The 21,683-nt window shown below is 45.4% G+C and overlaps 1 protein-coding gene across 3 annotated transcripts in view; it reads left to right on the top strand.

Annotated features, from left to right (window-relative positions):
• Positions 1-21,683, top strand: part of LOC137372796 (peroxiredoxin-1-like) — a 125,445-nt gene that overhangs the window by 72,157 nt on the left and 31,605 nt on the right. For all 3 annotated transcript variants that reach the window (XM_068037059.1, XM_068037060.1, XM_068037058.1), the window contains one exon: positions 20,496-20,649. In XM_068037059.1, coding sequence (XP_067893160.1) covers positions 20,496-20,649 — 154 coding nt within the window. The remainder of the gene's footprint in view (positions 1-20,495; positions 20,650-21,683) is intronic.

Raw genomic sequence — 21,683 nt, 5'->3', positions numbered from 1 at the left:
AATTATAGACCAGTCAGTCTTACGTCGGTAGTGGGCAAATTATTGGAGAGGATTCTGAGAGACAGGATTTATGATTATTTGGAAAAGCATAGTTTGATTAGAGACAGTCAGCTTGGCTTTGTGAGGGGCAGGTCATGCCTCACAAACCTTATTGAATTCTTTGAAGATGTGACAAAACACATTGATGAAGGAAGAGAAGTGGATGTGGTGCATATGTATTTTAACAAGGCATTTGATAAGGTTCCCCATGGTAGGCTCATTCAGAAAGTAAGGAGGCATGGGATACAGGGAAAGTTGGCTGTCTGGATACAGAATTGGCTGGCCCATAGAAGACAGAGGGTGGTAGTAAATGGAAAGTATTCAGCCTGGATCTTGGTGACCAGTGGTGTTCTGCAGGGATCTGTTCTGGGACCTCTGCTCTTTGTGATTTTTATAAATGACTTGGATGAGGAAGTGGAAGGCTGGGTTAGTAAGTTTGCCGATGACACGAAGGTTGCTGGAGTTGTGGATAGTGTGGAAGGCTGTTGTAGGTTGCAACGGGACATTGACAGGATGCAGAGCTGGGCTGAGAAGTGGCAGATGGAGTTCAACCTGGAAAAGTGTGAAGTGATTCATTTTGGAAGGTCGAATTTGAATGCAGAATACAGGCTTAAAGACAGGATTCTTGGTAGTGTGGAGGAACAGAGGGATCTTGGGGTCCATGTCCATAGATCGCTCAAAGTTGTCACCCAAGTTGATAGGGTTGTTAAGAAGGCGTATGGTGTGTTGGCTTTCATTAACAGGGGGATTGAGTTTAAGAGCCGCGAGGTTATGCTGCAGCTCTATAAAGCCCTGGTTAGACCACACTTGGAATATTGTGTTCAGTTCTGGTCGCCTCATTATAGGAAAGATGTGGAAGCTTTAGAGAGGGTGCAGAGGAGATTTACCAGGATGCTGCCTGGACTGGAGGGCATGTCTTACGAAGAAAGGTTGAGGGTGCTAGTTCTTTTCTCATTGGAACGAAGAAGGATGAGAGGTGACTTGATAGAGGGGTACAAGATGATGAGAGGCATAGATAGAGTGGATAGCCAGAGACTTTTTCCCAGGGCGGAAAGGGCTATCACCAGGGGGCATAATTTTAAGGTGATTGGAGGAAGGTTTCGGGGAGATGTCAGAGGTAGGTTCTTTACACAGAGAGTGGTGGGTGCGTGGAATGCACTGCCAGCGGTGGTTGTAGAAGCAGATGCATTAGGGACATTTAAGCGACTCTTGGATAGGTACATGGATGATAGTAGAATGAAGGGTATGTAGGTAGTTTGATCTTAGAGTAGGTTAAAGGTTTGGCACAACATTGTGGGCCGAAGGGCTTGTACTGTGCTGTACTGTTCTATGTTCTATAAGCCGTTGATCATGCGCGCGCTGTTGGATCTCCGCAGGCCGCTGCCATAGCTCGGAGCCAGCAGCACCGAGAGCTCCAGCTCCATCTTCTCCTAAGCTATCGGGCAGAGGCTCAGCCACTCATACCGAGGCCGGAGCTCCCGAGCTCCTAGATACTGCCTCGCACCCCCCTCACCTGCACCCCCACCCCCTTGCACCCCCTTCCCCTGCAGCCCCTCTTGTACTCCCCCTGCAGCCCCCCTCGCACCCCCTTCCCTCCACCCCCTCCCACCGGCATCCACCTATCGCTGAGCAGGGGCCCTAACAACCCCACTGTCTTGTAGGCGTCTCGGGAGAGACCAAAGCTAAGGGAGTAAACCCTAACAGAAAATCCGGAACGGAACCCCGAAGGCAGTCATGTGTCACCTTTGGCATGTTTCCGGCAGTTCCTGCAGCCATACCAGTGCCAAACATCATGCTCTGCAGTCCTTTGGACCCCACCAGGAAGGCCGAGAGGGGGGTTTTGACGCTTGGGCAACGCACAACCTACATACATCCGCCCAGGCATGCGCCATGGAGAGGTCACTCCATAGTCGCCTCACAGCGACCAAAACAACACGGAAGGCAGCAGTTACGGGTTATAAGCCCAGCTCAGTTGGCGTAGTGATTGGGCGCCACAGGTTGCCTTTGTCGGTGGGAGAGGTCATCGCATCTCACTGGACAGCTACCGCCCGCCTCAAACCGGGCAGCCCCCGGTCAGTAAGGTTCTGTCCCGCCACAGTCCACTGCTTCAATAAGTGCTTGGAGCTCAGGGTCACTGCCTGACGAGTGGACTGTAACACCGCACCAAACATCACGACAAAAAAAGGAAGGAAGGTACCAGCCCTTCGTTTTGCAAGTTGAAATGTCAGAACTGTGTGTCCTGGTCTGTCGGAAGACCCTACACAAATCAACGATTCTCGGAAGACCGCCATCATTAACAACAAGCTCTGTAGACTCAATGTGGACATTGCAGCACTTTAGGTGACATGCCTCCCTGCGAGTGGATCTCTAAGAGAGCAAGACTACACCTTCTTCTGGCAGGGTAGGGATCCTGAAGAACCAAGACAGCATGGAGTGGGCTTCGCCATCATAAACTCCTTGCTCAGTATGATAGAGCCACCTTCAAATGGCTGGGAACGCATACTGTCCATCCAACTGCTCACTGCCTCTGGTCCAGTACACCTACTCAGCATCTATGCTCCAACACTCTGCTCCCCAGCTGAAGTTAAAGACCAGTCCTACGAGGAACTCCATAATATCATTAGTCGCATCCCCAATACCAAACATCTGTTCCTGCTGGGGGACTTTAATGCCAGGGTTGGGGCCGACCATGACTCATGGCCCTCCAGCCTTGGGCACTATGGCATTGGAAGGATGAATGAGAATGTTCCAAGCGGTTCTTCCAAATGTCACTGTATACCAGTACATTGTCAAGGTAAACCATTCTTTCTTTTGGGCCTCCTTATCTCGAGAGACAATGGATACGCGCCTGGAGGTGGTCAGTGGTTTGTGAAGCAGCGCCTGGAGTGGCTATAAAGGCCAATTCTGGAGTGACAGGCTCTTCCACAGGTGCTGCAGAGAAATTTGTTTGTTGGGGCTGTTGCACAGTTGGCTCTCCCCTTGCGCCTCTGTCTTTTTTCCTGCCAACTACTAAGTCTCTTCGACTCGCCACAATTTAGCCCTGTCTTTATGGCTGCCCGCCAGCTCTGGCGAATGCTGGCAACTGACTCCCACGACTTGTGATCAATGTCACACGATTTCATGTCGCGTTTGCAGACGTCTTTATAACGGAGACATGGACGGCCGGTGGGTCTGATACCAGTGGCGAGCTCGCTGTACAATGTGTCTTTGGGGATCCTGCCATCTTCCATGCGGCTCACATGGCCAAGCCATCTCAAGCGCCGCTGACTCAGTAGTGTGTATAAGCTGGGGGTGTTGGCCGCTTCAAGGACTTCTGTGTTGGAGATATAGTCCTGCCACCTGATGCCAAGTATTCTCCGAAGGCAGCGAAGATGGAATGAATTGAGACGTCGCTCTTGGCTGGCATACGTTGTCCAGGCCTCGCTGCCGTAGAGCAAGGTACTGAGGACACAGGCCTGATACACTCGGACTTTTGTGTTCCGTGTCAGTGCGCCATTTTCCCACACTCTCTTGGCCAGTCTGGACATAGCAGTGGAAGCCTTACCCATGCGCTTGTTGATTTCTGCATCTAGAGACAGGTTACTGGTGATAGTTGAGCCTAGGTAGGTGAACTCTTGAACCACTTCCAGAGCGTGGTCGCCAATATTGATGGATGGAGCATTTCTGACATCCTGCCCCATGATGTTCGTTTTCTTGAGGCTGATGGTTAGGCCAAATTCATTGCAGGCAGACGCAAACCTGTCGATGAGACTCTGCAGGCATTCTTCAGTGTGAGATGTTAAAGCAGCATCGTCAGCAAAGAGGAGTTCTCTGATGAGGACTTTCCGTACTTTGGACTTCGCTCTTAGACGGGCAAGGTTGAACAACCTGCCCCCTGGTCTTGTGTGGAGGAAAATTCCTTCTTCAGAGGATTTGAACGCATGTGAAAGCAGCAGGGAGAAGAAAATCCCAAAAAGTGTGGGTGCGAGAACACAGCCCTGTTTCACACCACTCAGGATAGGAAAGGGCTCTGATGAGGAGCCACCATGTTGAATTGTGCCTTTCATATTGTCATGGAATGAGGTGATGATACTTAGTAGCTTTGGTGGACATCCGATCTTTTCTAGTAGTCTGAAGAGACCACGTCTGCTGACGAGGTCAAAGGCTTTGGTGAGATCAATGAAAGCAATGTAGAGGGGCATCTGTTGTTCACGGCATTTCTCCTGTATCTGACGAAGGGAGAACAGCATGTCAATAGTCGATCTCTCTGCACGAAAGCCACACTGTGCCTCAGGGTAGACGCGCTCGGCCAGCTTCTGGAGCCTGTTCAGAGCGACTCGAGCAAAGACTTTCCCCACTATGCTGAGCAGGGAGATTCCACGGTAGTTGTTGCAGTCACCGCGGTCACCTTTGTTTTTATAGAGGGTGATGATGTTGGCATCGCGCATGTCCTGGGGTACTGCTCCCTCGTCCCAGCACAGGCATAGCAGTTCATGTAGTGCTGAGAGTATAGCAGGCTTGGCACTCTTGATTATTTCAGGGGTAATGCTGTCCTTCCCAGGGGCTTTTCCGCTGGCTAGGGAATCAATGGCATCACTGAGTTCCGATTTGGTTGGCTGTATGTCCAGCTCATCCATGACTGATAGAGGCTGGGCTGCATTGAGGGCAGTCTCAGTGACAGCATTCTCCCTGGAGTACAGTTCTAGGTAGTGCTCAACCCAGCGGTCCATCTGTTTGCGTTGGTCAGTGATTATGTCCCCCGATTTAGATTTGAGGGGGGTGATCTTCTTGATGGTTGGCCCAAGAGCTCTCTTCATGCCATCATACATTCCTCTGATGTTTCCGGTGTCTGAGGCCAGCTGAATATGACTGCATAGGTGTTGCCAGTAGTCGTTTGCGCAACGCCTAGCTGTTCTTTGTGCAGTACTTCTGGCTGCTTTAAGTGCTGCGGATGTTAAATCGCTGGGGGCTTTCTTGTAGTTCAAAAGTGCAATGCGCTTAGCGGCTATGACAGGTTCCAGCTCTTCATTATGAGATTGAAACCAGTCTGCATTTCTCTTCGCACTTTTGCCGTAGGTGGTCAAAGCTGACTCATAGATGGCGTCTCTGATGTGGGCCCACTTGGTCTCAGCATCCCCTGTGGGAGTGTTTTGAAGGGCTGTTACAAGTGAATTTAGAAATTTTTGTAACAGCTGTGGGTGAGAAATTCTGCTCGTGTTGATGCGCGGGTGGCCCTTCTGCTTGGAATGATGCAACTTCTTTGGTCTGAGTCTAACCTTGCTGCACACCAGGGAGTGGTCGGTGTCGCAGTCCGCACTGTGGAAGCTGCGTGTGATTTGAACACTGTTTAAGGCGGCTCGCCTTGTGACAATGAGGTCTAGCTGGTGCCAACGACGTGATCTTGGGTGCCTCCATGAAACCTGGTGACAGGGTTTAGTGTGAAAGAACGAGTTGGTGATGCAGAGGTTATGATAGGTACACAACTCAAGCAGTCTCTGCCCGTTCTCATTCATCCTTCCAATGCCATAGCGCCCAAGGCAGGAGGGCCATGATTCATGGTCGGCCCCAACCCTGGCATTAAAGTCCCCCAGCAGGAATAGGTGTTCGGTGTTGGGGATGCTGCTAATGATGTTATGGAGTTGTTCATAGAACTGGTCTTTAGCTTCAGGTGCGGAACAGAGTGTTGGAGCATAGATGCTGAGTAGGTGTACTGGACCAGAGGTGGTGAGCAGTCGGATGGACAGTATGCGTTCCGAGCCATTTGAGGGAGGCTCTATCATGCTGAGCAAGGAGTTTCTGATGGCGAAGCCCACTCCATGCTGTCTTGGTTCTTCAGGATCCCTGCCCTGCCAGAAGAAGGTGTAGTCTTGCTCTGCTAGAGAGCCACTCGCGGGGAGGCGAGTCTCCTGAAGTGCTGCAATGTCCACATTGAATCTACTGAGCTCGTTGTTAATGATGGCAGTCTTCCGAGAATCGTTGATTTGTGTAAGGTCTTCCGACAGGCCAGGACACATAGTTCTGACGTTCCAGCTTGCAAAGCGAAGGGCTGGTACCTTCTTTCCTTTACAGCTAGGAATACTAGCTACCACTTGGTTCATTAGTCTCTGAAAAGTGGCTGGGCATTATTTCGCCCGAATGGCATCACTCAACATTGGAAAAAACTGTCTGGTGTGACAAAGGCTGATATTTCTTTAGCTCGGGGTGTTAAAGGAACCTGCTAGTATCCGTTTAACAAATCTATTTTAGTAAGAAATGTGGCACTGCCCTCTCTGTCAATACAGTCTACCAAGTGAGGAATTGGCTAGGAGTCTACCTTAGTTACTGCGTTAACCTTTCTTTAGTCTATGAGAATCTAGTTGAACTGTCAGGTTTAGTCACTAACACAATGGGGAACTCCAGCTGCTTTTACCTGGGCCTGTTTCTCAGGACTGGGCGGCACAGTGGTGCAGTGGCTGGGCGACACAGTGGTGCAGTGGTTAGCACTGCAGCCTCACAGCTCCAGGGACCCGGGTTCGATTCTGGGTACTGCCTGTGCGGAGTTTGCAAGTTCTCCCTGTGTCTGCGTGGGTTTCCTCCGGGTGCTCCGGTTTCCTCCCACATGCCAAAGACTTGCAGGTTGATAGGTTAATTGGCCATCATAAATTGCCCCTAGTATAGGTAGGTGGTAGGGAAATATATGGGGACAGGTGGGGATGTGATAGGAATACGGGATTAGTGTAGGATTAGTATAAATGGGAGATTGATGGTCGGCACAGACTCGGTGGGCCGAAGGGCCTGTTTAAGTGCTGTATCTCTAAACTAAACTAAACGATAAGGATGCTGTTTTATAGGAAAGAATTCCTCGACATCCACATCATGTGTAGCTAAGGTTGTACATTCTGGCTTGTCCCTACAGACTCTTTTAAATGCTGTGAGTAGCCATGTTACGTCATCTTGTTGTTCTGCATCTAAATCGGAAAGCATAGTGTTCAATCTTCCTAACAATTCAGCATTAGCTAACCGGATAATAGGAGGTTAAATTTGAGAATTATCTAAGTGTCCTTCTGCCTCATCCTCACTATCCCTTTTGTACTTCACTGTCCCTATTACCTGACGTACCTGTACCTTATCCTCCTTCCAGCGATGATATTGTTTCAACATATCGATAAGACACAGCCAATTCTTTTTCCAGCGATCTGGGGTGTCAATCAAATAATTTACCAATTCTTTTGACCACCTTATATGGACCACTGAACCATGCTTTCAGCAGTTCACCCTGTTAAGGCAATAATATTAATACCTCATCCCCTGGTTGAAATGTTTGGGTCTTGGCATGCTTGTCTGCCCATTTCTTCATGGTTGTTTGAGAAGCTTTGAGGCGTTCCTGAGTCACTTTGCAGGGTCTCGTGAGCCGTTCCCGGAATACGGATACATAATCTAACACAGAAGATTCGTCACTCTGTTCTAAGAACCCATCTTTAATTAGTTTTAGAGGACCTCTTATCTCATGTCCATAAACTAATTAAAAAGGACTAAAACTAGTAGACTCATTGGGCTGAATTTTACCAGCCCCTCGACGTTGGGGGTCATGGGTGGGGTGGGGGAGGGGCAGTAAAATACTTGCGGGAGCTGCCGCCATGACCCCCAACGCCGAGAAGGCTCCACCACATTTTACTGGCTGCAGCGGGTCCTCGATTTAAATAGTAAAATGAATGCAAATAAATTTACGTATACTTACCTTGTCCCGGCGGCCGTTCCATGCCGATATTACGGCCGCTGGCTGCCAGTTGCATGCCTTCGGAACTCTATACCAAGTTCCGAGGCGAGACACTGGTGGGGCGGGAGGAGGAGGGAATTTATCAGGGTGGGGGAAAGCGGAGAAAACCTTTTTTAATTGATTGTGGAGATGATGGAAAGAGTCAAAGATTCTGAAGGTGGGGTGGGGGTTAAAGGTGGGCATTTTCTAAAGTGTTTTTTGGGGGCAAATGTAAATTTATGAAATGCGAACTCATTGGGAGGGGAGAAGGGGGCAATCAAAGATAATTAACAATTTTATGCACTTTCTACTGAAACGGCCTTTTAAAGATGCAAATGAAAGTGATGGACCTGAAGCCCTTTAAAAATGGCGACGACACCTGTGCAGTGACGCCGGACGCCATTGCCGGGGACGGAGCGACTGCTCCCTCTATGTCATCGGGGGTGGCCCTCCACCCCTCCATTTAAATTAGTGCCCGCGTGAAATATCACGGAGACTCTGGCGGCGCTTCCGTGTCTGAAGGCCGCCGAGTTCAAAGCGCTGTGCGGTGCGCGAATAAAATTCAGCCCGATAGGTGAATCCTTAGTGGCAAACAAAAGAAATTCTAGTTCTTTATCCCAATCATGGGGATATTCATGACAGTATGCCCTGATCATTGTTTTGAGGGTCTGATGGTACCTTTCTAAAGCCCCTTGTTTCTGGGTGGAATGCTGAAGACTTGGTTATGAAGACAGCGTTATACCCAAATTACCCATAAAATCCTGAAAAACGTTAGACATAAAATTGGAACCTTGAACCAACTGAATCTCAATCAGTAATCCATATCTAGTGAAGAACTGGGTTAACTTCTCTACCACTACCTTAGACAGAGAGTGTTCTCAAGGGAATGGCCTCTGGGAACCAAGTAGCCATATTCATGATAGTAAATATATATTGGTGTCCCACTTTTAATTTTGGTAAAGGTCCTACACAGTCTACCAACACCGTACTAAATGGTTCCCCATGGGATTTAGAGGTGCTGGTTTTATGGCAGGTTGTGGTTTTCCCACAATCTGGCACGTATGGCACGTTTTACAAAACTGCACCACATCCTTGGAAAGACCTGGCCAATAAAAATATCGACTTATACGTGATTGGGTCTTCTGGATCCCCAAACGTCCTGCTATAGGGTTTTCATGCGCTATGCTTAATATTTCCTGGCGATACTTGGACAGTATCACTTTGCCTCAGCTTCATTTAGAGCTGATTGTGCCACTTTATTTAACTCTAGATCGTTTACTGAACCTTGATCAGAGAGGACTTGCTGAACATTTCCTTTGGATTATCCAAATCCCCGAAGAAAGTTTCAGATATTCGGCTATCTGTCTGTGGTGCCAACTTTACCTCTGACAATGGAACTTGTTTCAGTCATTGCTTGGGTCACTACAAATGAAGGAAAAATTCCTGGAACTTTTTCCTGCAACTCTTCTGTCTGTTTAACTTCACTTGGTTTTTCCGTGACTACTGGAGAAGCTACTACTTTTGCTCCGGCCAAATCATTCCCAGGAGTAGGTCAACTCTGTCTACTGGCAAACTATGGACAACTCCTACAGTTACCATTCCAGAGATTAGGTCACACTCTAGATGCACCTGATACAAAGGTATGGGTATATACTGCCCTCCAATACCATTCACTAAAAGCTTGGAATTCAGTGCTCTGTCTGGTGGAAATGTTATGCCTTTTCCCAGAAAAAGAGTTTGGGTGGCTCCTGTATTGCCGAGTATAATTATTGGTTTACCTGCTTCACTTGAGGGATAAGGAGTTACTTTTCTTTTTGACAAGAATTCCCTATATCTCAGGTATCTTATTCACATCCCTCTGCACTCACAGTGGTTTATGTTGTTACGACCAGGTGCGAAATGTGTCTAGGGGTCTGTTACTATCTTCACCTGGTCTTCTTGTAACAGGGTTTAATTTTAAACACACTGTTTTGAGCTCCCCTTTTTGTAAATCCTTGTTCACAGTTTTCCAATTATAATACAAAGAAACCAATTCACACAAGCTTTCTCAGGTTTAAAAAAGAAAGACGAAATTTTATTAAAACGTAGAACTTAAACTGTAAAACGGTTCACACCTATGGATATACGACACACCTACGCTAGCATACACACACGATATACACATGCAGATAGGACCAGAAACGAGAAGAGGAAAATATAGTTGAGAGGGGTTTGAGGCAATATCTTGTTAAGGTGTTTGGAGCTCACTGTAGTCCTTTTGTAAGTAGCCTTGCTTTTCATTGGGGCCCAGTAGTCTTCTTAAAACCTTGTTCACATCAGAAACTTTTCTCTCTTTGAGTCTCACATGTTTTCACAAGATTCAGTTCTGTGAGAAGGAGATGGAAGCAGGCAGGAGAGAAGTCTTCTTGCTTCAGTTCCAGGAGACATCTTTACTCCATGATCACACGGCTTTGTCTCTGTTCAAAATCCTTTGTTGAAGTTCAAATTCTCTGCAACAGCCAGTTAGTCATGTGACTAAAACTGGTCTGACCACTTCTGTGTATTCGGGAAGCAACAACTGGCTCCCCATTGTTTCAACATTGCTTGTACTATGCAAATGTCCTTCCAGTCAAGGCTTACAATTTTAAGTTTTAATGTTCATGTGGCAAAACATATGTGCTTCAGTCTTGGTGGGTGGGAGGTTTGCCTGACACCTCCACACCCAAGGGAATGAAATGCGATTTGAAGAAAACGGCGCATTTCATTACAGAGTTTGAGAAAAATATAAGATACAGAAAGAAAAACCATGCATTTTTCTCATTCATTTTCATTCATTCACCAAGCTCATTAAAAATGGTCTGTTCTGGGTGCCAGAGCTGCTTTAATTTTCTCCTTTTTCCTCAGGAGAGTTAGTGAGGGGGTGGGGGGGGGGGGGGGGGTGGGGGGTGGGTATATCTTCAACTCCCTGATTCCTGCAAAGACTTTGGGCTTCAGGGGATGCATGGTTCCCTTTTCCTCTGACTGTGGGGGAGGAGTCTCTGTTACTCTCCCCTTTGTTATCTGGGACACTTCTAACTGCAGGTATTTGTGCAGACTTAACTGCATTCTCCTGTGATACTTCGACTAGGTGAGGCATCACCCTCACAGTTTCTCTGCCCCCTAGAGGTCTCTCTTTGTCTCTGCAGTTCCCTGTAAATGCTGTTAGCAACTCTGGTGTGGTGCTTCTGGAGTCTGCATTTACATAGAAGGATGTGGAGTCTAACTTTTCACATTTTTCTGGGTTGGTTGACCAGAAAGTCGGGGTTTTCAGCCGGGATTCTTCCTGGACTTCCTTTAACCTGCCCTCTTAGTCACTTTTTCCCCTTTCTAAACTTTTTCCAGTCTTGTGCCTGCTTGTCACCTTTTGTTCTCAGCAGGGGTCCCTTACAGTTCACTAGCCCTCTGCTGGAGGGTCTTGCTAACACCGGAACAGGACTTAGGGATGCAGGTTTCACTGTAGGTTGGGGTTTGTGGCAACTACTACAGTACTCCACCACATCCTTGTGCAGTCTTGGCCAGTCAAACTGCTGTCTTATACGGGCTTTGGTCTTTCGTATACCGGCATGTACAGCTACTTTAGTCTCGTGGGCCCTTCTTAATGTTTCACCTCAGTACCTCTGGCACTACTAACTGGTGAACTACTGTCCACTCCTTGCCCTCAGGTCTGTGAGGAGAACTCCATTTCCTCATCAGTACCTCATTCTTTAAAAAGTAGCAGTCAGGGATTCCCTCTGCTTCACTTTCAGATTGGGCAGCCTGTGCTAACTCTCGCAATACTGGGTCGGCTCGCTGAGCCTCAGCTAGGGAAATCCATTTAATTCATTCCCTGGGTCTCCTAACTTTCCAAAGAAAGTCTCGGACAGGCAGACCTCATGATCATTTGCCTGCAGAGCCCATGCAATCTTCTCTGGGGGAGCTGGTTTGATTATGGCCTGACCCACTATACATTAAGGGACTCTGCAGGGGACCGTCTCCTGCCACTGCCCTGTCTCTCTGACCACCTGCAGTCTTTCTTTCATTCCTGGGGGGGAGGGCTACCACCTTCATCCCTGCCAGATCATTACCTAGGAGCAGGTCAATCCCGTCGACAGGAAAACCAGGGACAATCCCTACAGTCACCGGTCCCGAAAGTAGGTCGCACTCCAGGTGCACCCGGTGTACAGATACAGATATAAACTGGCCTCCAATACCATTCACCACCATTTTGGTGTTCACTGCATTCTCTGGGGGAAAGGTCAGGCCGTTTCTCAGTAAAAGGGATCTGGTGGCCCCTGTGTCCCTGAGAATCACTATGGGCTTGCTTACCCCACTCAAGGGATATGGGGTTCCTTTCCCTTCAGATACAAAACCCTGATAACCTTCAGAAGTCCTATTAACTTTTCCTGCACTGGCTGTACTAAACTTCCTGGGTTGCACCATTACTGCAGTCAAAGCCACAGCCCGTTCTGTGCTTTCCATCAGGGTCCCGTCTGTACTGAGCGGGTGTGCCCTGATTAACCCTACTGGTTTCCCTTTTAGTTTCCAGCAGTCAGCTTTTAAATGCCCTGCCTTATTACAATGGAAGCACACAGGTCTCCGGGTCTCACTCTTGCTCACAGCACCTTCCTTTTTGGCTGGAGGAGGGCCCCCTGTAACTCCTGCTTTCCTTTCTCTTCCAGAACTGCCTTGGCAGATATTACCTTCCCACCCTTTGTCCTTTTTGGATTTGTGGGGGTGATTAGGAAAGGTTCTCCTCTGGGAAATCGACTTATAAATGAAAACAAACTCATAGGCCAGAACGGCCACTTACCAGACTCCCTGAACCCGCTGCTTCTCCACATGGGTTTTTATTGAGAATGGGATAGAGTTTTTAAATTCCTCTTAATAGGATTACTTCTCTGAGAGTCTCATAGCTGAGTTGTATTTTTAAAGCCCTCAGCCTCTGGTCAAAAGCCAGCTTCTTACTTCTTTCAAACTCCAGATAAGTTTGATTAGTTTGCTTTTTGAGGGTTCTAAACTTTTGGCGATAGGCTTCGGTTACTAATTCATATGGCCCGACAATAGCATTTTTGGTCAGTTCATAATTTGATGAACTCTCATTTTGCAACAAGGAATAAACCTCATGGGCTTTACCGGTTAGTTTGCTTTGCAGTAAAAGAGACCAGGTCTCAGCTGACCATTTTAGCTGCCTTGCCAGTTTCTCGAAGGAAACGAAAAACGCTTCCACATCTTCCTCATTGAATTTTGGAATTCATTGAGCAAGTTTTAGCAATCTTGTACCTAGCCCTGAATTGTGCTCTGCCACATTGGCCATGCTTTCACTAGGGTTACTCTGTCGCTCCCTAATTAACTCAAGTGGCTTCAACTCTCTTTCCTCACATTTTCTTTCCTTCTCCTGCCTTTCATTTTCTTTGCATTCCTTTTAGAAGGCCCTCTCTTTCTCCCTCTCTGGCCTCTCCTGTTTTCCTGTAATTCAAGTTTCCTTTGTTCCGATTGTAACTTTACTAGCAGTACCCTCTCTGGGTCTGCTTCTAACCCTGGTTCTGCTTCTTCAGATTCAGGGAAAAATGGTTGACCACTAGCCTTAGGAGTTCAGACTTCCTAGCCTTGCCACATATAGTGATCCCACGCTGCTCAGCCATTTTTCTCAACTCCTCCATAGATATTAACTTATCCCAAATTAGTTCACCCTGGCTTGGAGAGCTACTCGCTTCAGTTGCAGACATGTTAGTATTCAATCACACACAGCCTTTATAGCCACTCCAGGCGCTGCTCCACAAACCACTGACCACCTCCAGGCATTTACCCATTGTCTCTCGAGACAAGGAGGCCAAAGAAGAAGACACACAGCCACAAGAAAACCTGTATTGATTTGCTCTTTTTGATTGGGAACAATTTGGCCCTCCACTTCTAATTTCACTCGTTTGTGGGTAAAATTCCGGATGCTGGCACCCAAATTTCTGTTACGACCAAGTGAGAAATGTGTCTAGAGGTCTTTTGCTGTCTTTACCTGGTCTTATTGTAACAGGGTTTAATTTTAAACACTGTGTTTTGAGCTCCCCTTTTGTGAATCCTTGTTCACAGTTTTCCATTTATAAGACAAAGAAACCACTTCACACAGGCTTTCTCAGATTTAAAGAAGAAAGATGAAATTTTATTAGAACTTAAACTATACTGCAGTTCACGCCTATGGATATACGACGCACCCACGCTAGCATGCACACATGATATTCACATGCAGATAGGAACAGTAAAGAGAAGAGGAAAATATAGTTGCGAGGGATTTGAGACAATATCTTGTTTACGGTGCTTCGAGCTCACTGTAGTCCTTTTGTAAATTGTCTTGCTTTTCGTTGGGGCCCAGTAGTCTTCTTAAAACCTTATTCAGATCGGAAACTTTTCTCTCTTTGAGTTTCACATGTTTTCACAAGATTCAGTTCCATGGGAAGGAGATAGAAACGGGTAGGAGATGGAAACAGGCAGGAGAGAGGTCTTCTTGCTTCAGTTCCAGGAGACATCTTTATTCCATGATCACACAGCTTTGTCTCTGTCCAAAATTCTTTGTTGGAAGTTCAAATTCTCTGCAACAGCCAGTTAGTCATGTGACTAAAACTGGTCTGACCACTTCTTCTGTGTATTTGGGAAGCAATGACTGGGTCCCCATTGTTCTAACATTGCCAGTACTATGCAAATGTCCTTCCAGTCAGGGCTTGCAATTTTAAGTTTTAATGTTCATGTGGCGAAATATATGTGCTTTAGTCTTGGTAGGTTTGGGGGGGGGGGGGGGGGGTTTGCTTGACAATGTACTTGGCCTTACATCTGCAGCCAGAGCTACAGCCTGATCTGTCGTACTCTTGGTCAGGGTCCCTTTCTCTGGACTGGCTTTTTGTACTTCAATAAGTTTGCCCTGCAACTTCCAGCATTCTACACGAAGGTGTCACAGCTTGTGGCAATGGTAATACTTAGGCTTGTGAATCTCATTTCCACCTTCAGCATCTTCCTTTCTGGCCTGAGGAGGAGGTCCCGGGGCGTTCCCTGCTGTCCCTTCTTGTCCCCAGCTAGTTGCCTTCCTTTCACCCTCCCACCTTCTATCTTTCTCGGGTTTGTGGGGGTGACGGGCAAAGGGTTTTGGCTTATAAACAAGCGATTTCCGCCACCTGTCTGGCTATCGAAACCTTCTGGTTCTCTACATGGGTTCTTACTAACGGAGGGAGTGAATTTTTAAATTCTTCCAGGAGAATTAGTTCCCTAAGGTTCTCATACGTGGTCTCTACCTTTAGTGCCTGCATCCAATTAACAAAATTAATTTGCTTTACCCTCTCACTTCTCTCAAGTCTGTCCAGGCTGTATCTGGAGATTCTGAAATTTCTGCCTGTATGCTTCAGGGGCCAACTCATAAGCAGCGAGAATAGCCTTTTTTGCCACCTCATAATCCGCAGAAGCCTCCTCAAGAAGCATGGCATAAACTTCATGAGCTCTGCCCATCAACCTGTCTTGCATAAGCAGTGTCCAGCTTTCTTTCGACCACTTCATCTGTCCAGGTATCTTTACAAAAGAAATGAAAAATGCCTCTACGTCCCTTTCCTCAGATTTCAGGAGGGCTTGTACAAATTTAAACAGCTCTCCACTGGGTTCTGGGCTGGAGTCAGAGCTTTGCTAACCAGAATTTTCCTTGGAGCCAAGGCCACTCTTTTGATTTAGTTCCAGCTTTTTAAGTTCAAATTCCCTTTCTTTTCTTTCTCTTAGAAATGCTCTCTTTTTTCCTTTCCTCTGTCAATTTCAAGTTTTTTTCATGATCAGTTCTCTTTTCCTGTTCAAGCTTAAATTTTTCCCATTCTTTTTTCTGCTCAAGCTCAAGTTTTTTCATTTCCATTTCTTTTTCTTTGTCAAGCTCAAGCTGCCACATCTGCAGCTGAATTTTAGTTAATTCCATCTGGTTTGCTGCCGCCGCCTTCCAATTTCAAATGCTGTGTTATTACTTCAATTATGTCTGATTTCCTAGCCCCTGATTTTAATGCTAACACCAACAGGTTTTCCAAATCCTTTAGTCTAACCTTGGTTAAGTTTCTCAAATCACTCAAGGATACATCTTTCTTCCCCAGAAAGGTCATAGCAACTAACGAAGACATTCCAGTAGACTTTATTGCACAAGAATCCTGGTTATTTTTTTAAATTTTCATCTGTTCAATTATTATTATCCCACTTACAGTTGCATGTTGTCGGCGTTAGGTTATCCTGCACAGAGCCCCCAATTATATGTTACGTCCGAGGTGGGAGGCGTGCACTGTCTTTCTTAGTTTCACTTCTCCACAGGTCACAGCATATATTTATATGTTTACCCAGTTACCAATACAGTCAATCATAGACTCTACTCTTTATCCCAGAATAAAACACACCAACCAGGTTTCTTCAATAAACAACAAATTTATCCATTTATTATAAAACAAGACATACCAGTAACGAAGGAAAGCATTAACACACAGAGTGAAATATGAAAATTCCTTTTTACCTTAGCCCCTCTCTCTCACACACACAACAGGTTAACTGATAAAATAGAGATTTTCTCTTCAGAGTTCTGTTCCAAAAAAAAGACAAAAAAGAATACTTTGGCTAAATACGCACTAGTTCTTGAAGAAAAAAAGAGAAGGTATGGTTTGGCATCCCAAATACACATTGATGGCTGTCACTGGGATCTTTCTAGAATAGTTCCTTTCAGGCGACATTGAAGATCAGTTTGGCAGGCTTTCCAGGCGAAATGCGGCATCAAGCATTTCTGGTGGGCTTTTCAGGAGAAATGCAGCATTAGTTTCTCCATTTCTTACATTTAATTCTCTGGAAGTTCTCAAAGAGATGGAAGAAGGTGCTGATGGTGACTGCTCCCTTGCTAGTTTTCTCCAACTACCTTCAAAACAATTCACACTGTCCAAAGTGAAACCAAAAACAATATCTGAAGCGACTAGCCTCCTGATCCCTATAAATCTTGACCTGTCACTTCTCTGTAAACATCTCCCCCAAGTCAAAAAACCCCTGTTGGGTGTTTATCTGAAGACAGGTGACTTCCAGTAAGGGTTGTTTACAAACCAAGTCTAAAAGACCTTACGATGACCTCTTTTCAATGACCCCAATGAAAAAATATCCATGGAATCCTTTTCAGTTTTCCCAAATAAAACAATGTCCATATTTCTAAAATACATGAGCCCTTAAAAAAAAATCACAAAAAATATAGAAGTACCATCATAACAATGTATGCAGCTGGGGAACAGAATCTTCAGCTCTATAATCCTCCTGAAAACAAACTCGATATTCATAGATAAGAAGCCTTTCTCATTAATAAAAGAGACAATCGTTTACAGAGGAGCATGAAGGGTAAAATGTATGCCAAACTTTGGGGACGCCAGTGATGTGAGAAAAAGCAAGGCTAGCTGATCTCTGGGATTCATGGGAACAGGTGATGATGTATTTGTTATGTCATGCAGGCCCCCACCTGCCAAGAATGAGGCATATTAATTTTGTCATATGAACATTGATTTTAAACATGCTGGGAAGAAGAGAAGGCCTGTTACAAGGATTGCCAGATACTTAGTTGAAAAATGTTTGCTTAATAACATAGTGCTTGTGGAGACAAAAGGACCATTCCCTGACACATTCAACCCACAATGGATTTTGGTCACCAGACATTGAAGGTGTAAGGAAGAGCATTCCAAAGACTGCTAAAGTGATACAATCCACAAAAGCCAGGACTGGTTAAACCAGCTGGTCACATGACTGGCTGGTCCAGGGTTTTTGAACTAGCTGCAGAGTTTTTGAACTCGGAAAGACTGTTTGCTCCTGGAGTGAGAAGACCTTTCCTATCTGCTCCCATATCTTTCTCACAAGTTTGTGGACTCACTGAGGATACATGAACCGCAAGAGAGAAAAGTCACCTACATCGAACAAGGTTTAAGAAGAATACTGGGCCCCCATGAAAAGCAAGACCTACCTACAATCAAGGACTTTACAGCGAGTTTGAAAAACAGTAACCAAAACCATCTTCAGATATTGCCTCAAACTTTTCCACTTTATTGCTTCAGCTCTTTTCTGTCTCTATCTGCATGTGTGTATCATGTATGCATTCTAGTAGGGCACATCGCATATCCATAGAAACATGGAAAATAGGAGCAGGGGAGTAGACCATTCGGCCCTTCGAGACTGCTCCGCCATTCATTATGATCATGGCTGATCATCCAACTCAGTAACCTGTTCCCGCTTTCACCCCATACCCTTTGATCCCTTTAGACCCAAGAGCTATATCTAACTCCTTGAAAACACAATGTTTTGGCCTCAACTGCTTTCTGTGGTAGTGAATTCCACAGGCTCACCACTCTCTGGGTGAAGTAATTTCTCCTCATCTCAGTCCTGAAAGGTTTACCCCGTATCTCTAGACTATGACCCCCGGTTCTGGACTTCCCTACCATCGGGAACATCCTTCCTGCATCTACCCTGTCAAGTCCTGTTAGAATTTTATAAGTTTCTATGCGATCCCCCCTCACTGTTCCGAACTCCAGCGAATATAATCCTAACCGACTCAATCTCTCCTCATACGTCCGTAGGCGTTAACCGCATTAAAGTTTAAGTTCAAGTTTAATGACTTTCAACTTTTCTTCTTTAAACCTGTTTGTGCTGGTTCTTTGCCTTATAATTGGAAAGCAGGGAACAAGGATTCACCAAGGGTGAGCTACAAACACAGTGTGTTGTCATGATCCTGTAGTTTTTTTTTCTCCGGTGAATGCACGGCTTGCCTTTAAGGTTTGCAAAGGATCAGTATTCCTTTAAGAACCAGCAAGCCTGAGGAGTTATAGAAAGGTGCATTTTCGGTTGCCGTTGGAAACAGCCATTTGAAGACTGCGATTCAAAGGGTGCATTCTCGTTACCATAGACATAGCCACTGGGAGTGAGTCTCATGTGATACATTTGTTACAATTCAGTGTTGAACTGGCTTTGATTTGAAAACAATTTGTTCGAACAGAACACAGACAGAGGACACAGACAGCTGTGATGTTTGGCACACCTGAAAAAGAGCTCTCAACCATTTAAACTGAAGAAATAGGAATTTAGTATGTTTAATTATTATCTCTCAAAATTCTAAAACATCAATTCAAAACAGAGATCTTTGGTAATATAAACTGAAGTGGGGGGGGGGAGTTAGACTGACAATCTTTTATCCCTCAAAAACTCTAAAGTCAGATTGATTCTGTTGAAAGTGTTTGCAAGTTGTTAATTGTTGAAATTCGCTGGAGAGGGACTTCAAGCAACATTCTATGAGGACTTCAAGCAACATTGGACTGTAAATTTGCAAGGACAGTAATTTTTTTCGATTTTAAATGTTTATATCTTCATAGTGTTTAAGAATTTAGTTCTTCTAATTAAAGAGTTAATTTGTTGATTTGAAGACACCTGGTTTGGTTAGCCTCATTCGGGAGTTAATAGATGGTACAATTTGGCTGGGTCTCTCTTTAATTTGGAAAGTTTTAAATGATATGTTAGGCTATCTGTGGAACAGCGTGATTGAATTATCAGTGCGTTTCTCCCACCACAGTCAGAATTGTATATTTTGATTGGGGGCTTTGACTGGAGTGGTTGGTCGTAACAGTGTTTAAAATTAAACCCTGTTACGTTAAGACCAGGTAAAGGCTGATAGGGAACCCCAGACACCTTTCTCACCTGGTTGTAACAGTTAGCTCTGGTGAACACTGCACTGGCGATTTGGTGAACGCACCAATGTACTAATAACTGGCTAATGTTAGTTATGTTGCCCATGGCCCACTTGATTTCCCCTCCAAGTCAAAGCTGTAATTACCTCAATGCAGCTGTCAGTGCTGTGTCAACCCTGCTGCATAACTCCAAGTCTTCCTGAAACAGGTAGTTTCACTTTTTCACTATCCCCTTGGTGAACCTCAGTCTCTTCAGTAAGGTTAATACAAATTCTGCAAGGGCAATAAATCCAGACTGTAGCATGACAGTGAATAGGTGTCTTTTTCCTCCTGTGATTTTGAATCTTCCTGGCATTCAGAAGAGCTTCCCGTTCATCTTTCTTATACGGTAAAATTAGAGTGCCTCAATAGAATCCCATTGTTTAGATGGGGATTGTGAGCTTTAAACTGTTCACATCGCACCCATAATAATCAACTGACCAAAATAGTACGACCATTTTGCAACACCAGACTAATATAAATGTAGAATAATGGCTGCTGCACTCACTGCAGCTTGGCCATTTAAGTAGAGCAGGCTCTCAGACATAGCCTTCTTTACTCAGCACCAACTTTTACGGGGGCAGCCTGCACTTGACCCATGTTCAGAGTAAACAGGAAAGTGGGTAGCAGGCCTTGACATATCTGACCCTGAAATGTATGCTGTTTTATTTAGAATGATTCATTACTGTGCATTCAAACACACCAGCAGGAATCCAGAAGCAACATTGGGGCAGCATTATGCAAGCAAAGAATTGTGTAGTGAATGTGTCTGTTTTTCTTGTCAGGAATGTCAAAAATATTGGGGCAATTTGAGCATTGTAAGGGGATTATTAGGGCGGGTTTTCTTTTGCTCTATATTTCTTGTACTGCTCTTTGGATAGTTGTCTTAAGTAGTAAGTGAGCTGGCATTCCCAATGTAGGTTCCAGCCATTACTAATGACATGCTGAACAATAAGTTATGACTTTTGATTGCACAGCACTGTGTTTATGAAATAAACTGTTCATTTTATCAACAGGAAAATATGTCGTCTTCTTTTTCTACCCACTTGATTTCTCCTATGTGTGTCCAACTGAGATTATCGCTTTTAGTGATCGTGTGGAAGATTTCAACAAGGTTAATTGCGAAATAATTGCTGCTTCTACAGACTCACATTTTGCTCATTTAGCTTGGTATGTAATTTCATTTTGACCAATGTATTCAATGCTTGAATTGCAACTTGCAAAGTAACCTAGGAACTATTAAGTACTGTTAAGCATTAGTTTTTCTTCTTTCCCTCTTCCAGGTTTATAAGTTGATTTAATGTAGTAATTATAATGACCAGATTGAGGATTTTGGGGAAACCATCTGCAAGCTAGATGGTGTTATTTTCATATTCATATTGTTTTTAATTGGTAGTTTCTTGACAAAGAAAATATTTTTGTTTGGGTGAGTAAAGGTGGCTAGAGCACTCAGGTAGGCATTGGAATCTAACTGGGTAATTATGTGTGGTGGACAGGGGGAGCGGTGGCCAACAGTGATCTTGATTGTAGGGGTGGGGGAAGACTCGGGGGGAATTTTATGCTCTCCACCACAACGATTTTGGTGGTGTTCGGGTTGCTACAATTAGGCGTGGGGTCAATTTTCAGATTCCCGATGGCGGAATATACTTGCAAAATTAAGTCAGCGGCAGGCTTGCAGCGTTCCAGGGTTCCCCCAACGCAGTGGCGGATTGCAGCTTTGAATTCCTTTAAATAACATGAATACTGATTACCCTACGCATAGTTAGAATTTAGTTCTACCTGCCAGATTAAGTGAATGGCAAGCGATATTCCTATGCCACCCGGTTCATGATTGTTTTACAGTAGCATGCAGCAGACAGATTTGTGCAGTTGAGTCTCAGGGCTGTGCTCTTCTCTCTTTAACTCATCTGCTAAACTAATGTCAGCTTTGGAATGGATGTTTGCCTCCAGGCTCAGCACCAGCAAGCGTGAATCTTCCTGGAATGGTGGCGAAGGCATGGGCGGGGGTTACATGGAGGAGCAGGACAGGGTACTCAGGGAGGGAAGGATAGAGCTGACCGGGTTCATGGAGGAGCAGGGGAAGGTGGAGTGGAGCTTCCAGCGGTTGTTGAATAGTTGCTTTTGATGTTGAAGATGCATGTTGTTGGCTGCAGGGTTGGTGGGTGGATTATAGCATTACAGTGTGAAGATATTTGACAAGGGCC

This window comes from Heterodontus francisci, chromosome 8 (assembly GCF_036365525.1).
Source record: "Heterodontus francisci isolate sHetFra1 chromosome 8, sHetFra1.hap1, whole genome shotgun sequence".
NCBI lineage: Eukaryota > Metazoa > Chordata > Chondrichthyes > Heterodontiformes > Heterodontidae > Heterodontus > Heterodontus francisci.
Note: the sequence above shows the minus strand (reverse complement) of the source record. Positions and strands in the feature narration are given on the sequence as shown.